This window comes from Oncorhynchus tshawytscha, linkage group LG08, assembly GCF_018296145.1.
Source record: "Oncorhynchus tshawytscha isolate Ot180627B linkage group LG08, Otsh_v2.0, whole genome shotgun sequence".
In the NCBI taxonomy this organism is placed as follows: domain Eukaryota; kingdom Metazoa; phylum Chordata; class Actinopteri; order Salmoniformes; family Salmonidae; genus Oncorhynchus; species Oncorhynchus tshawytscha.
Window position 1 is genome coordinate 40,566,559 of NC_056436.1, and position 16,678 is coordinate 40,583,236.

Below are 16,678 nucleotides of genomic sequence, written 5' to 3' on the forward strand. Positions count from 1 at the left end.
CAATGGATGAATAACTTTTTGCCCCCAAAATGTAGTATATTTAAATGTTGATGTACTGCCCCTTTAAATGAATGTGGTTTTTACTACATAAATGACAAAATGAATGTTTACTAAAAAACTGAATGATACCACAAAAAATTATGGTAACTGAGATTTTTAGTACTGATTTGGATTGTACGCCTACTTTGGCAAAAGACTGCACATAAGGGAAAAATATATATTTTAGTTGACAAAATATGCAAATTACCTGTTGATTTGATACAATAACAGCCTGTTTTGGTAATTTTCTTTATTTCAGATAACATTATTTACATGTCTAAGGATGTTTTGAAAATAATGTCTAAGTTGATATTTTGCAATGATTGTTGCTTTTTCCAATAGGCCATGTAAAGTGGCTTGCGAAAGTGTTGGCATTTTTTCTATTTTGTTACCTAACAACATGGCATTAAAATGGATTTCTTCGGGGTTTGTATCATTTGATTTACACAACATGCCTACCACTTTGAAGATGCAAAATATATATATGTTTTTTGTGAAACAAACAAGAAATAACACACAAACATGACTGTCCATAACTATTCCATTGTTCCTTCAATTCTGACCAGTTTCCCAGTCCCTGCCAATGATATACATCTCCACAGCATGATGCTGCCACCACCATGCTTCACTGTGGGGATGGTGTTCTCGGGGTGATGTGAGGTGTTGGGTTTACACCAGACATAGTGTTTTCCTTGATGGCCAAAAAGCTCAATTTTAGTCTCATCTGACCAGAGTACCTTCTTCCATGTTTGGAGAGTCTCCCACATGCCTTTTGGCAAACACCAATTTGTTTGCTTATTTTTTTCTTTAAGCAATTGCTTTTTTCTGGCCACCCTTCCTTAAAGCCCAGCTCTGTGGAGTGTGCGACTTAAAGTGGTCCTATGGACAGATTCTCCTCTGTGGAGCTTTGCAGCTCATTCAGGGTTATCTTTGGTCTCTTTGTTGCCTCTCTAATTAATGCCCTCCTTGCCTGATCCATGCGTTTTGGTGGGTGGCCCTCTCTTGGCAGGTCTGTTGTGGTGCCATATTCTTTCCATTTTTTAATAATGGATATAATGGTGCTCTGTGGAATGTTCAAAGTTCTGATATTTTATAACCCAACCCTGATCTGTACTTCTCCACAACTTTGTCCCTGACCTGTTTGGAGAGCTCCTTGGTCTTCATTGTGCCGCTTGTTTTGTGGTGCCCCTTGCTTAGTGGTGTTGCAGACTCTGGGGCCTTTCAGAACAGGTGTATATATACTGAGATCATGTGACACTTAGATTGCACACAGGTGGACTTTAACTAATTATGTGACTTCTGAAGGTAATTGATTGCACCGTATCTTTAGGGGCTTCATAACAAAGGAGGTGAATGCACACGCCACTTTTCCGTTTTCTTTTTGTTTTTTGAAACAAGTAATTTTTTTTCATTTCACTTCACCAATTGGGACTATTTTGTGTGTCCAGTACATGAAATCCAAATAAATTTAAATTAATTACAGGTTGTAATGCAACAAAAAAGGAAAACGCCAAGGGGATGAATACTTTTGCCTAGGCACTATATGTAACTATGTTAGTGGTTTGAGGGTTAAAAATCAGTTCACTTCAAGATACACCTCACATAAACATGATGAGAAAGACAAAAAAAAGTTTCATCTTCAAAAAGCAGATTCCAATTAGATTAAGAGATCAGGGTAGAAATTGCTGTATCCATTAAATGCAATGGTTTATAAAAACAGCATCCATTCAAGTCAAAAAGGAAGAAAACTGGAACAACTGAGAAGAAACACCATGTCTTTACACAACTGTTGTTGCATTTCAGTACTCAATCTTTTATACTGTACAATGATATTTAGCACTTGCTGGGTGATTACATTTAAATGCAGCGGTCCCTGAACAACATCTGTAGAACTCTATAAAAGGCTTCTCTATAATTCACTACCACTTTCAAACAAATGCTCCTCAGCCACTGTCCTTGTCAAACTCACAGACAAAGTACATGGTGGAGTGGCAGGCCACATCGGTCCAGTCCCCCACCGCCACCATTTCAGCACAGTCCTCATCATCGTAGGCATTGTTGGGTTCCCCTTCCCTCCACTTGCTGAAGGTGCTCATTGGGGAGTTATCCACGTAGGTGAAATGGCCCTCGCGGTCTATGTCGTTGATACCAATGTACACCCGGCTCAGGCCCGCCTCTGTGATGTACCCAGCGATGGCCGCATTGGCCCCCTCGTCCTTGGGCATGGTCAGGTGTCCACCCCTCCCCTGACAATAGACCTCTGCATCGGTGTAGCGTTTCTCCTCCTTGACCAGCAGATAGACCTTGCTGTCGGTCTCTTTGATGCCGGCGACAGCTGCAGGGGAGGGCAGTGCTGAAAAATGACCACTTGTATTTCTATAATCACACCGACATATAAACCCAGCATTTACTTTGTGAATGGAAGAAAACAAAGCAAAATGGTCTAAGATACGAGCATTTAAACCAATACTGAAAGGAAACTGATAGCTCTGTCTTTACATTATTCACTGGAAATTCCTAATTTAACATTCAACCAGACATCCTGAAAGCGTACCATTTTTTATGAACTTCAGCTCATTGGATAACTGTGTCACTAGGATGTCCATCTCACCAATAATTTTCCTCAGGGGTGTGCATTCACATGGAACACCTGGTGAGACAAAACAAAACATGGCTTGGGCTTATTGTTAACTAGACCTAGAATGTTTCTCCAAACAAATAAATGTTGTACCTGGATCACCATTCGGGCCCCTTGATCCAGCATCACCCATATCTCCCTTTACACCTGAGAGTAGAAACATTGTTAAAGTACATGGAAAATATAGCAGTGCATCCCTAAACAGAAGTGTAAATGCAAGTTGTTCTGTTTTTTTTCCTACCTTTGACTCCACTGGGGCCAATCTTCCCATAATGTCCCATTATACCCTTCTGCCCTTTAACTCCCAGATGTCCTGTAGAGAAACATGTTTTACAGTTAGTAGAAGTGTGTTGTTACTGATTTCAGAATCAAAGGAATACGTGGGTTAAATAACACAGCCTCTGCATCTCATGTAAATGAGAATGTGTTCTCAGTCAACTTACCTGGTTAAATAAATAAATAAAAAATCTGTCTTTTAGATAGACATTGTCTGAGAGCCATCTCCATTTTGAAGTAGTGAATTTTATTCTTCTAGTTCTATGACAAAAACTGAAAGGGTGCATACTGCAGTTTACTGCCAATTGCAGTTATGGAATGTTTATTCATGCGTAAACCCATTGGCTGCTCCCACCTGGTGACCTGGATGGAATTATGTGATCCTTCCTTAACCCATAGGAAGTCCCACCCAGTTGACTACTTCAAAATGGTGAAAGTCCTCAATGGCGCTGCCCATGCTAAAATCGGCTTTTGGACACTAGGGTACTCCATCTAGCTCTATGACCAGTCCTCATTAACAGCTGCTGTAAACAATTTATCAGTGATTCTGGGTAAGGTTTCTCACACAACCTCTGACCTAAAGTAAACATTCTGTTTCTCTGGACTGCCTAGCAGTGATGTAACCAGCGCACAACATCCTCTAGGAGAAATGATTGTCAGTACATGCTGTGATCTTTACTCTAGTTCCTGCAATACCGGTCCAATTAAATAAATACCCCATAGAATCATGTTATTAAAGGAAATATGATTTTAAACCATTCTGGAAAAATATCTGTATGGTTCTAGTCTATTGTAAAATAAATAAGTCCACAAATGTAGTGAGACACCCTAGTGATAGGCCAAATGGTTATCTAAAGACCTTTTCCGAAGGGAAATCAGTAGGCGTGTCCAAAAAGCTTTTCATGACAACCAAATTCTCTAGCATCCTACAATGCTGAAAAACATACCACGCCCAAGTTTCCCAAGTCCAGCCTCCATAGAGTCAAAACTGTGTGATATTGTGAGGGATATCATCATCAAAGCATAGCACCTGTACAGAGAGAATGCTGAACGTTGTTTTTGCTTCTGTTTTTAAAGATAGAGGCTTACCTATCTCCCCTGGTGGACCCATTCTTCCCGGTCTCCCAGGTGCTCCTTTCACTCCCTTTTCTCCTTCCTCTCCTGTCAAATGGAGAGAAAGCTTCATGAATCAAAACACAAACTGCACAACTCTGAAATGTTATTACTGTTGATAAATAGTGCACACTGCAATCCTATGAGTCCTATATGATTTTTGAGCGTGTTTTAGACTCTTTAATTTTTGATGAAAGCGTGAGTGTATGCCTTTGAGTCCTGGGACGAGAATTTGGACAGAGCAGGGTTCGTCTGACATGTGCTGTCCATGAGCTGACTCCATCAGGGTCAGCCCCAGTAGAGTGATAAGTACACAAGGCATCAGCTTCTCTCCACTCATCCTGCAACATGGATGGGTTGATGGACTGGAAGAAATTGTATGAGATATACACTGACAAACACACACACAGATACAAGTAACTGCCAAAATTTAAAAAACAAACACCAACATAAAGTATCTTAATAGGGCCTATGGGCCACCAGAACAACTTCAATGCACCTTAGCATAGATTCTGCAAGTGTCTGGAAATCTATTGGAGGGATGCGACACCATTCTTCAACGAGAAATTCCATAATTTGGGGTTTTGTTGATGGTGGTGGAAAACGCTGTCTCGTGCGTTGCTCCAGAATCTCCAATAATGTTAAATTAGGTTGATATCTGGTGACTGAGACGGCCATGGTTTACAACATTTTCATGATCATTACACCATTCAGTGACTACCCGTGCCCTGTGGATGGGGGCATTTCCACTGCACACAGATGTCAATTCAATGTCTATTCCACATTGGTTCAATGTAATTTAATTGAAATGACATGGGAACATCGATTCAACCAGTGTGTGCCCAGTGGGTTGTCATCCTATGGGGGCATAGACATGGTAATAATGGCCTGCCCAGCATTTTTATACATGACCCTAAGCATGATGGGATGTTATTTGCTAAATTAAATTCAGGAACCACACCTGTGTGGAAGCACCTGCTTTAAAAATACTTTGTATCCCCCCCCATTTAATGTTTCCATTATTTTGGCAGTTACATGTACATCTGAAGAGCAGAGTTAAGACTGTTTTGCAGTAAATTGAGAAAAGACAACATCATGGTACAATTAATCGTGGTACAATTAAGTCTGATATGAGTAATGATTACCCAGGTCTGTGTGATTAGTGTGCTTTTACACAGTCCATCACAACAACTGATTGGAGACCTCAAACCAACCCTTTCGCATCACTCAATATAACAACAACAACAACAAATTGGTGAAACTTGCAGTAGCCTAGGCCAGAATGTATCTGACCTAAGAGCAAAAATTCCTTATCTGGCTTTGAGGTAAATTCCCTTGAAAAGTGCCTTGGCACATGCCAGATGAAACAATAGAGTGCTGTGACAAATCACATACATCCAAAGATAAACCAACCAAGGTTGCGTCATCATGACATACACAGGATACTGTTATATGGGTCTCAGGTCACATCAATATTTCTAAATGTAACCTACCTTTTGTGGAGTTTTCCAGACTCACAAAGCAGCAAGTAGCTTCAGCTTGGGATTTTTTTCCCAAATGATCCACATGAGTTAACATGGGGTTGCACACTGGTGGTTTTTCCAGGGATTTCATGTTTCCTGCTCCGGACCCTAGAATGTGTGTGATAGGTCGTTTCACAGATAAAGCCAAAGGCAGCTGGGGCTTCAAAGATAATTGGATGGGAAAGCATGGGGGTCATTGACAACATCCACTTCTGATAACACACAAACTAAATTAAAGGGGATTAAAAACTATAAGGTCCATTCTTGATTTTCACACGAATACTGAAATATATGTTCTGTGAATAGGTTATGATGTAGCTAGTACAAAACAACAACCTAATAGAGTTGCAATGTCAGTTCTCAGTTTACACAAAAACATTTAAGTACAAAATCTATAAGGTGCTTTTATGCTAGCCTGAGTACCAGTCGCTTTAGCTAACGTTCTACTCGTCATTGCCAAACTGGTCTTTCAGCAATCTTCAAATATGAACATTCTATCATTAATGAGCTCGAGGTTATCCTGATTCCATAACCAATCACAATGTATACACAAATTAGACTGATAGGAAGACGTTTACTTAATTCAATAATTTTATTGGGTTGACCATATTCCTACTATATTGCTACTTCTGGGACACGCATTGGCCTAGGCTACAGGTTCCAGGGCTATAAGAGGTATACAGAGGATTGAAGCGAGAGAGGCCAGGGAAATAAAATCAACAAATACCCTACCATCTAACCCTACACTCATTAAAAACCCACCACCCTACTCCACTATTTAAACCTATCTAGTCCTACCTCAGGCCTGAAAGGACAGGACACAACCAGGACACAAACCCTGTAACTCTTCTGACGTCAAATGTCGCACACCCAAATACTTCCCTGCAGCTGCCACCACAACCTCTATTTTCTGTGATTTACGTTCTATCCTTGCAGTACAGTTTATAACCATTGCTATGAATGCTAAAAAGCCAATCTTACTGAAGCATATATTACTCGTTGGCCTATCCCTCTGTATTGATACAGATCGACACTACACACACGAATCCTCCTTGACCCATCTTCCTCAACTTCAGCTGCCTCAGCGTACGGCACAATATGCTCGACTCTAAGTAACCTCAACCTGCCTCTCTTGCACCAGACATTTCTGATTCCCACCCAGCCCCATGGGCACCCATACAATTAACACACACCGCTTCTTACCCCAATGCTACACACTCCTTTGTCTCGTGCCCGTCTGCACACTTCTCACACCTAGGAACCTCCCTTCTATAGACTGCTGCCACATGCCCATAAACTTGACACCTGTAACGTCTTAAATTTATTTGGCATATAAACTTGTACGGGATAAATGGAATATCCTAACATCAATCACTTTGTCAGGCAGAGACTCAATATCAAAAGCTATGCAAGCCAGAGACATTTTTTTTGTCTGACGCAAGTTTTGTGCCAATGAATTGAAGTTGAAAATGCGTTAATTTAATTAAATGTGAAAAAAAAGCATAGTGCCTAAATCTATTTAATGAATCCCAACAGATCGCAAAGCAGGGAATCCCCATTCCCCACTGAGTTAATTTTTGGAAGTGTCAAATTCACGTTCTCATCCATAAATGCATATCAAGTACAAGCGTGCTGCCTAGCAGCTCACATCAGCAGGATGGATGGGCGTCTAACGTGGATCGCTAGAAAAATGATTATGATATAATTTCCTCAATTTAAATATTAGGCCTATGGGGACACCTATACATTTGGAAGCCAAGCACGAGTGATCACTGTAGCCTTAATATCGTCTAGGCATGATGTTAAAATATCATTACGCCTAGAATAAAGAAAACACCAGGCTTCTGCCATATACTTAATTTAATGGAAAAGGTAAAGAATTACAGGGGGTAGTTTAGAAAAATGAATCCCGTGCAAATCTTTCTCAGGAATAAGGCACATGCTTGGATAATAATTACATAACCAACATCTCTAGTACAGTGGTGGAAAAACTACCCAATTGTCATACTTGAGTAAAAGTAAAGATACTTTAATATAAAATGACTCAAGTAAAAGTCACCCAGTAAAATACTACTTGAGTAAAAGTTTTAAAGTATTAGATTTTTTGAAACACGTAAGTATCGATAGTAAATGTAATTGCTAAAATATACTTAAGTATCAAAAGTAAAAATAAAAGTATAAATCATTTTAAAAATCTTATATTAAGCAAACCAGACGGCATAATGTTCTTGTTTTTTAAATGTATGGATAGCCAGGGGTACACGCCAACACTGACATAATTTACAAACAAAGAATGTGTGTTTAAATAGTCCACTAGATCAGAGGTAGTAGGGATGACCAGGGATGTTCTCTTGATAAGTGCATGAATTGGGCCATTTTCCTTCATGCCAAGCAATCAATATGTAATGAGCACTTTTGTGCTTCAGGGAAAATGTATGGAGTAAAAAGCACATTATTTTCTTGAGGAATGTAGTGAAGTAAAAGTAAAAGTTGTCAAAAATATAAATAGTAAAGTAAACTACTTAATTAAGTACTCAAAATACTTGAATGTACTGTTTAAGTAGTTGCTGGGTGTATCTGTACTTTACGATTTATATTTTTGACATTCCTAAAGAAAATAATATAATTATTACTCCATAAACCTTCCCTGACACCCAAAAGTCCTCGTTACATTTTGAACGCTTAGCAGGACAGGAAATGGTACCAAGATAACATCCCTGGTCCTCCCTACTGCCTCTGATCTGGCGGACTCACTAAACACAAAATGCTTCGTTTGTAAACAACCTCTGAGTGTTGTAGTGTCCCTGGCTATCTGTAAATAAATACACACAAAAAAAGACAATTGTGCCGTATGGTTTGCTTAATATAATGATTTTTACATTATTTATACTTTTACTTTTGATACTTAACTATATTTGGGCGCTCATTGTTACAATGTGATAAACAGGCATCTGGGGCGCTGATTGGCTCAGCCTCCAATCAATGTTGAACGTTCACATTTTGATGACTCCACGGATAGGTGGCTATAGGTGGGCGTGCGAATAATTTCGGTCATCTTCAGAATTGCAGACATGTTCTGGGAAAAACAACGCTAATATTTTGCTAGATTAATGAAAAGTTACATTAACCAACCATAATAGCTGTGTATGCAATCCGTTCAAATCAAGCTAGCGAGCGAACTGATTAGCTGGCTAAATTAGCTACGACATTTACGTTAGCTAACTATCACGGTTTGTTTATCCAGTTCAGAAGAATGTTTTGCGTTTCAATTCACATAACATTCGTCTACTCTCCACCAGTTTAGTTAATATTGCTAAGAGAGTGGTTATTTTTTTTTTTGTGAAAATAACTAACTAACGTTAACATAGTACCGAATAAAAGAAGAAAGCTAGCTAAAGATAACCCTTGCAAGTTGGACCTCGGTGACAGTGAAAAATATTGATGTTTTTCCAATGAATATATGTTTATCTTTCTTTGGTAGCAACCCAGCTCTCATGCTTAGTGTTGTGGGTAGGCTAAATAATGGATGGGTGACTAATGGATTTGCATTTGCTCAATTTGATATGTTTTATTTTCCAACAGTTTTACCTGCACTGCTGACTGACAAATGAAAAAACGTTGTGCAAATCAACCTTTGAAAAGATCTCTCAAAGGAAATGCCATTGGACTCCATATGTTGGGAATTGGCAAGATGCCTAGGTATGTGTTTATATGAAGTTTAGTTTGCTTAGCTACAAACTCATTCATGTTTAACAATTATCTTTTGCTTTTGAAAATCCACATTTTAAAACTCACTTTTTTTTTGTCACCACAGCTCTCAAACTGAAGCAGTGCATTTCAGCACAGTCCTCAATGGCAGTGACTACTTCTTTCTGAGCCAGGTACCCTCTCCAGGAGTTGTCCAAGGCAGCATCTTCCAACATGCGTTTACCCCTGCTTTCGTGCTTCAGAATAATGCCCAAAGGTGAGGTATCCCTTATTTAAAAGGTCATGAAGGATTTTAAACATTTGTCACTCATGTCTGGAATGCATTATAGGATTGACGGCACAGTATGTCTTCAAGCAGAAGAATCGCCCAAGAAAAATCCTTCTCTCCTACAACCTGCAGGTAAATTGTTATTCACTTGACTGCCATTTCATAAGAAGCCTACTGTACAGAGTAAACCCAATCCTTGACATAATGCTTATTGTTTTTATGTAATTCTGTTGTCAGGTGATGACAAGGAAGAAACCTCCGTCTGTTCTGGTACGCCAACTTCAGGGACCAGTCACTCCTCACCAACCCCCTCTGGTGGCAGTTTGGAGACCGTCGCTGATGACGTTGACTTCACAAGCAATTACTTTACCAACTCCAAAACCAGACGACCAAGGAAGAAGCGAATGAAAGACCCGGTATCAGAAACACTCAATGCTGTGTAGCCGTAGTCTGTCAGTCATCAAAGGTCAATTGGATTCTTGATAAGAATCTTGACTGGTAAAATAACTTAGTCAAGGGACATGTCACATTTGAGTGACCTATCTGTACACACCAAATACAACCCTAATGTATGTGATTTTGTTTATACCTATTAACACCATCTGTTATGTCATGTTTTTTTACCATTTTTAATGCTTCCCTTCAAAGTTTGGAAAGTTGGTCCCAGACAAACCCACCACAAAACGGCGAAGAGTCAAACCGAATCATCCCATATCACCTCCTCCTAAAAAGACATCTGCTGACATTTCTGAGGGGATTGATGTGTTCTGCAGATGTGTGAGAGTGGGGACAATGCGCAGGAAACCTTCCAAGCATGTCACCGTAAGCTAATTATCATTTCAGTATAATATTGAAAACAGTACAGTATTTCAAAATTAACACTTTACCAGTTGAGAACACAACACTGATATTCCAGTATTCCTCTGACTCAGGTTATTTGACTCTGTTTCAGTTTACAGCAGAGTACATCCAGATCGATGAACAAGGTAAGAAAGAAAGCCCTTCAGTCTGAATTTGTGCCTTATTGGGATAAACCACAGGAGGTTGGTGGCACTGTAATTGGGGAGGACAGGCTCTCTGGTATTGGCTGTAGCGGAATAGGTGGAATGCTATCAAATACATCGAACACATGGTTTCCATGTGTTTGATGCCATTCCATTTACTCCATTCCAGCAATTATTATGAGCCGACCTCCCCTCAGCAGCCTCCACTGGGATGAACATATGAGCAGCAAAGAGCTGAAGCTGTTAAAAGTGAGTCATAAAACTGAGGTATGTAGCACACAGACGGTATGTAAAGGCCTTAATAAATTTTTCCATCCCTAATCTGTTAATGTTAGTGCGGCTGTGGTCGTATAGTCTGGCCAGCTGTGCGTGGTGCCATGCCCGAAACTTGCCTGCCCTTTTCCTCAAGACCACCTCAGGGGAGTCCCAGCGCCTCCGCCTTCTCCTCAAGATGTCTCGGGCCAACGGGGGTGCCTGGTATGACAGTAAGGGCCAACGTGAGTATTACAGAACACTTCTCAAAGAACTGACCAAGGGAACTCTTAATACTGTAGATTTTCGTCTGTAGACTCCCCTGTTTCCCCAATGTAAATTCAGTTTGCTGACTTCATCAAACTTAATCCCTCGGTCTATATATCTGAAGTTTGTCGTCTTTCGGCAGATCTCGGTGAGAACTACATAATCTTAGTGTTTGAGAATATGCTGTCTGACCTGGAGAGAGTTGAACTGGAGAAAATCTTAAGAGAAATTGGCAGAGCAAATAAAGCTCCTGAGGATTTCACATTACAGTTGCCATTTGTGGAGGCCAACAGAATACTGATGCATTCCTCCCATCCAACCCCAGAGAAGGTAAGCATGCTGAACATGTAATGTTACTGATGGGGCATGGTGGAAAGTTAAATAAATGAAAATCCATTTACTTATGCACTCTGAGTTGTAGGCATTTAATGGAGCATCATCCACAATTACATAACCTGATGAAGCATCTATGGATTTTATGTGTCCTCTGTTTTCCTCTCTGCAGCAAGTTTCAGAGCCCTTTGCATGCCCACCTAAATCTCCTCCTCGCCCAGCTTCATCATTTCTGCACAAGGTATCCCAGGCCATTTCAGGTCCATCTAAACCTCCGACCACTGATGCGTTTCATCAGCAGTTTTTGGATTCCATTTGTGGCTCCAGTAAACAGACACCATCTTCCAAGCCTCTTGCCCCAAGATGGATTGCACCTGCCCCACAACTGATCTCTCTTGCCCCGCCACGGATCTCTCTTGCCCCACCACAAATCTATTTTGCCCTACCACGGATCTCTCCTCCCCCAGCATGCCTGTCTCCTCCCCCAGCATGCCTGTCTCCTCCCCCAGCATGCCTGTCTCCTCCCCCAGCATGCCTGTCTCCTCCCCCAGCATGCCTGTCTCCTCCCCCAATACAAGTCTTGGATGATGATGAAATAATGGAGATTGAATCCACCTTCAAAGGGCCAGTCAAAAGGTGAATGACAATTCCCTTTGTGCTCATGTTATAGTGAAAAATTGACTACTTCTGCTAACCCCATTGTGATGTTTGGGTTGTCGTCTTGCTAGGATAATACTGTACCCCCCTCATCCAGCCAGAGGGGGGATCTCTGTCACCAATGAAGACCTGCACTGTCTCAACGAGGGAGAGTTCTTGAATGATGTCATCATTGACTTTTACCTGAAGTGAGTGAAGTCCGTAAGATCTGCTTTTACATTGCTCACAGTGTGTATAATAGTGGGTTAATATAGGTATATGTTCAGTATCCGCGTTGCTTAATTTTGCTTTACGTTATTCTTCATTGTTTGTCAAGGTACTTGGTCTCTGCAATGCTGAAAGAGGAGGATGCCAACAGGAGTCACATGTTCAGCTCCTTCTTTTACAAGCGCCTCACTCAGACAGAGCCGAGAAAGACCCCATGCTCCGAGGACCTACCGTAAGTACTGTAGTATGCCGATTGTACTTAACTAGTGCCCAATAGTTTCCAGCTCTGTGGGACAATTAAACTGAACCTCAACCGTTCATTCCAGTGTGAAGAAAAGGAGACACAACCGAGTGAGAACATGGACCAGGAATGTTGACCTCTTCCAGAAGGACTTCATCTTTGTCCCCATAAATGAATCGTGAGTCCATCCTCTTGTGCATACTATTACAGTATATACTCGGTCATAAATTGTCATGATATTGCTTTGCATTTTATTTAAGGTATGCTTTCCTCCAAAATGTCAAAGTTCCCATATATGGTTTAGTTTACCTGAGTCACCTTCTCAACTCTTCTTTCCATCTATGTCAAAACACCCTCTTCTCCCCAGGGCACACTGGTTCCTGGCGGTCATCTGCTTCCCTGGCCTAGAGGACCTACAGCAGGAGCCCCTGTCTCCAGACTCCCCATTCCCAGCCTGGCTGGAGGAAGCAGAGAGCAGCTTGGACAAGTGCTTCCTGATGGACTACACCTCCCCCAACCCCATGTCCCTGTTCTTCAGCCCCCCGGGCAGCAGCACCAGGGGTCATCCAGGCCCAGAAGCCCCAGACTGCGACCTCACCATAGGGGTGAGGCTGTGTGTGTGCTCAAACGGTGGGGGCGGAGAGGAGCTGGAGTCGGTCATGAAGGAGCTCAGTGTGAGCCCCACCACCACAGGTCTGATAAAGAAGCAGCTCCTCTCAGGTGAGTGAGAAGAGAATACAGTCCAGTTAATCGTTAACTGCATTATAAATGGAATTGCATTTAGTCATGACCGCTCAACTGCTGAATTGGGAGCATGTGAACTATGTTTTAGATGATTGCAACGGATATGAAATAGAAAAGGATATCTTTGCCTTTTCTCCTGTTCAGGATTCAAATCAGGTAATGGATCTGTATATATATTTTGTGTGACACCATATTCTATGTTTTTGACATTAGTTTTTTTGACAGTATACTACTATCAAAAGGGGTGATTAGAGAAAGTGTCTTTCAGGCCATTCTATCAAGTATGTTACGTCAGAATTTGACACTAGAAATCTTTCTCGATATCAAGGACCAGTGCAATGAGAGTGAACAGCAGGACAGTGTCGACGTCTCCTCCCAACCCACTACCTGTAAACAGTAAGTTCCATAGGCTGGGGTTTTAACCTGCTCCTTTACCTTACAGCTGCCTTGTAGACTATTGTAGTTCTCACACTAGTTGAACATTATTATTCCTGCAAGAAAATGTTATTCACTCATGTCACTAGATGGCACCAGAATCATTCTTTGTATGTACCATAAACTGATAAGATTTACAATGTCCTCATGGTGAGCAATACCTTGAATTATCACAGACTGTCTGATCATATCAAATCTTTTGCTTTTTCCTCAAACAGACCTTGTATCCTTATCATGGATTCCCTAGGAGGCCATGTGAGATCGGAGGTCGTGAAGATCCTGCAAGAGTAAGATTTTATCTACTATTTATCCACCTATCAGGTTAGCAACACCTTTGCGACTGTAGTACGGACTGATTTTGGAAATGTGTGTGTGTGTGAATGCAGATACTTGGAGGTGGAGTGGGAGGTGAGGAAAGGCAGTCTGAGGAGTTTCTCTAAAGATTCGATGAGGGGCTCAAACCCCCAGGTCCCTCAGCAGGACAACTACAGCGACTGTGGTGTTTACCTGCTTCAATATGTGGAGAGCTTTTTCCAGGTGAGGACATAAATTGTTGAGTTCAGTACATAAAAATCAATTGGTTACTATAGGATGAATCGGGTCAGTTTTTTTTTTTTGACCGTGATATGATCAGGAAATAAATACTGGTTAGATAACTCCTGGCCCCACGAATGAGACTTGTACCATGCTAATATTTCAGAGATTTCTAAAGAAGTCTTTATTTTTTAAATTTATTTTTGGGGATTTAGAATCCCCCAAAAGATTTTGAGCTGCCCATGGACCTGAAGGAATGGTTTCCACTGATGCTGGTGAAGCGCAAGCGAGCAGATATCAGGAAACTTGTCCTCAAAATTCAACATCAACAAGAGGACACATGACTCATAACCTCCATTTTAAATGGATATAGTATTCAATACGATGAAATTCACCATTTGATTTGGTGGGGTTATTTAGTCTCCCTTGGTCCAATGGACCTGGCTCAGTGACTGTACATTTAGTTCCTTTACCTTACTCTGTATCATATTGTTACTGTGTATGTATATATACATACCTCACCTTTTTAATTTTAAGGCATAATCTTTTTTCATGGCTTCACTTGTGACTAAGTATCTGTGTTTTGCAATGTTTATTGGTTGATAGGATTTATTCTTAATGTCCTGTTATGCTTGAAAATGTAATGTCAGAGACATGAGATTGTTGTAATACGTTGTTTTGTACATTTTTGAATGTCTCTAAGTTCTCATAGCACTTGCATTATTTGTGAGGGGCACTTTGTTGGATTGCCCATCTGTTAAGCGAGCAGCCTAGCATTGTTCAATTTCATTTGAAGTAGAAGAAAGTGAAAAATAAAGTAAATGTTTAAGTACCAATTCTTGTTTGGTGGTCCTTTTTATAAAGCAGTTATTTTAAGTCCCGGGTAGTTGCCTATGCAAAAACGAGACTGAAAGAAATTAACAGCCCTATCGACCAACCCACTTTAGGAGAGATGTTGATTTAACTGCAGTTTCATAATGTGCTCTGCCTTGTTCCTTGTTTACGCCCATCTCCGGATGTGGGATTCCCCTTGCATGGTGGTCTGTTGGCTCAACAGAGGTGACGGGAGCTCAGCCTCCGATGTACTGCTCTATTAATCTGATTTAAATTGTCCTCTTTTCCATTGGCTCAGCCTCAGTTCTCCAGTTGTCATAGTTCCTCCATGGAAGACAAAGCTTTCCTATCCTTCTATCCTCAGTCTCAAATGGGCTCATTTGACTCATCCACTCTTCCTCGGGTTGTCAATGAGATGTTCTCACTGATCCCAATCAATTATATTATATGGTTGGATAAAGGTGAATTCCTCCAATGGTTCACCCTTGTGGTCAGTTGCCCAGAAAACTACTGTTTGGCATTGTGTGCAGTTGTGGTCTTTGACATGTGAACTGGACATGGAGGACAGGATTATAACATGAACAAAGAAAGTAAAAATGTAATGTCACGTTTACATGCGTTCTCCCTGTGGGAAATGTGATACAATGGGTATCATATGTCCTAATTAGATCTAAAACCCATTATAGGCTTCAATGAGGAATATGATGTCTTAAAGTGTTAGGGTAGTGAGGTCTGCACAACGCATCACCGGGGGCAAACTACCTGCCCTCCAGGACACCTACACCACCCGATGTCACAGGAAGGCCATAAAGATCATCAAGGACAACAACCACCCGAGCCACTGCCTGCTCACCCTGCTATCATCCAGAAGGCGAGGTCAGAACAGGTGCATCAAAGCTGGGACCTAGAGACAGAAGCTGTTTTTCAATCTCAAGGCCATCAGACTGTTAAACAGCCACCACTAACATTGAGTGGCTGCTGCCAACACACTGACTCAACTCCAGCCACTTTAATGATGGGAATTTATGTACAATATATCACTAGCCACTTTAAACAATGCTACTTAATGTTTACATACCCTACATTATTCATCTCATATGTATATACTGTACTCTCATCTACTGCATCTTTATGTAATACATGTATCACTAGCCACTTTAAACTATGCCACTTTGTTTACATACTCATCTCATATGTATATACTGTACTCGATACCATCTACTGCATCTTGCCTATGCTGCTCTGTACCATCACTTATTCATATCTTTATGTACATATTCTTTATCCCTTTACACTTGTGTGTATAAGGTAGTAGTTTTGGAATTGTTAGTTTACTCGTTGGTAATTACTGCATTGTCGGAACTAGAAGCACAAGCATTTCGCTACACGCGCATTAACATCTGCTATGTGTATGTGACAAATCCATTTGATTTTAATTTGATTTGATTACCAGCCTCAAATATTTATGAGCCTGAAGTAGCATTTTACACACCTTTTATTGAAACCATTTTGATGTATGTTAATTTGCCTTACTTTTCCCCATGATCATCTGGGGGAAAGGGGGAAACAATATATATAATTTAAAAGCAATCCTATAGCTATAAA

General features: G+C 40.8%; 2 protein-coding genes across 8 annotated transcripts; one reads left to right on the forward strand and one right to left on the reverse strand.

The window, feature by feature from the left end:
- Positions 1 to 1,651: 1,651 nt before the first annotated feature.
- Positions 1,652 to 5,931, reverse strand: colec11 (collectin sub-family member 11). Of its 5 annotated transcripts, none has more exons than XM_024430688.2 (7): positions 5,560 to 5,931; positions 4,277 to 4,431; positions 4,043 to 4,114; positions 2,919 to 2,990; positions 2,771 to 2,824; positions 2,651 to 2,689; positions 1,652 to 2,374 (listed from the first exon to the last, which is right to left on the reverse strand). In XM_024430688.2, the coding sequence occupies exons 2-7, from the start codon at positions 4,404 to 4,406 to the stop codon at positions 1,983 to 1,985; spliced, it is 759 nt and encodes a 252-aa protein (XP_024286456.1). In that variant the 5' UTR covers positions 4,407 to 4,431; positions 5,560 to 5,931; the 3' UTR covers positions 1,652 to 1,982. The 5 variants fall into 5 exon arrangements, with proteins under 5 accessions (XP_024286456.1, XP_024286453.1, XP_024286454.1 ...); XM_024430685.2 differs by having other exon boundaries at positions 1,652 to 2,392; positions 2,594 to 2,689; positions 5,560 to 5,923; XM_024430686.2 differs by having other exon boundaries at positions 1,652 to 2,392; positions 2,594 to 2,689; positions 4,277 to 4,407; positions 5,560 to 5,921.
- A 2,600-nt stretch (positions 5,932 to 8,531) lies between these two features.
- On the forward strand, positions 8,532 to 15,069 carry LOC112256492 (sentrin-specific protease 6-like). 3 transcript variants are annotated; one of them, XM_024429798.2, is made up of 19 exons: positions 8,532 to 8,618; positions 9,172 to 9,288; positions 9,404 to 9,553; positions 9,627 to 9,697; positions 9,803 to 9,981; positions 10,214 to 10,387; positions 10,518 to 10,551; positions 10,905 to 11,066; positions 11,231 to 11,418; positions 11,594 to 12,057; positions 12,150 to 12,266; positions 12,395 to 12,517; positions 12,612 to 12,704; positions 12,894 to 13,246; positions 13,359 to 13,426; positions 13,599 to 13,666; positions 13,924 to 13,992; positions 14,092 to 14,242; positions 14,455 to 15,069. In XM_024429798.2, the coding sequence occupies exons 2-19, from the start codon at positions 9,197 to 9,199 to the stop codon at positions 14,581 to 14,583; spliced, it is 2,685 nt and encodes an 894-aa protein (XP_024285566.2). In that variant the 5' UTR covers positions 8,532 to 8,618; positions 9,172 to 9,196; the 3' UTR covers positions 14,584 to 15,069. The 3 variants fall into 3 exon arrangements, with proteins under 3 accessions (XP_024285566.2, XP_024285565.2, XP_024285567.2); XM_024429797.2 differs by lacking the exon at positions 8,532 to 8,618 and adding an exon at positions 8,634 to 9,011; XM_024429799.2 differs by lacking the exon at positions 8,532 to 8,618 and adding an exon at positions 8,634 to 8,819.
- The last annotated feature ends 1,609 nt before the right edge of the window (positions 15,070 to 16,678 follow it).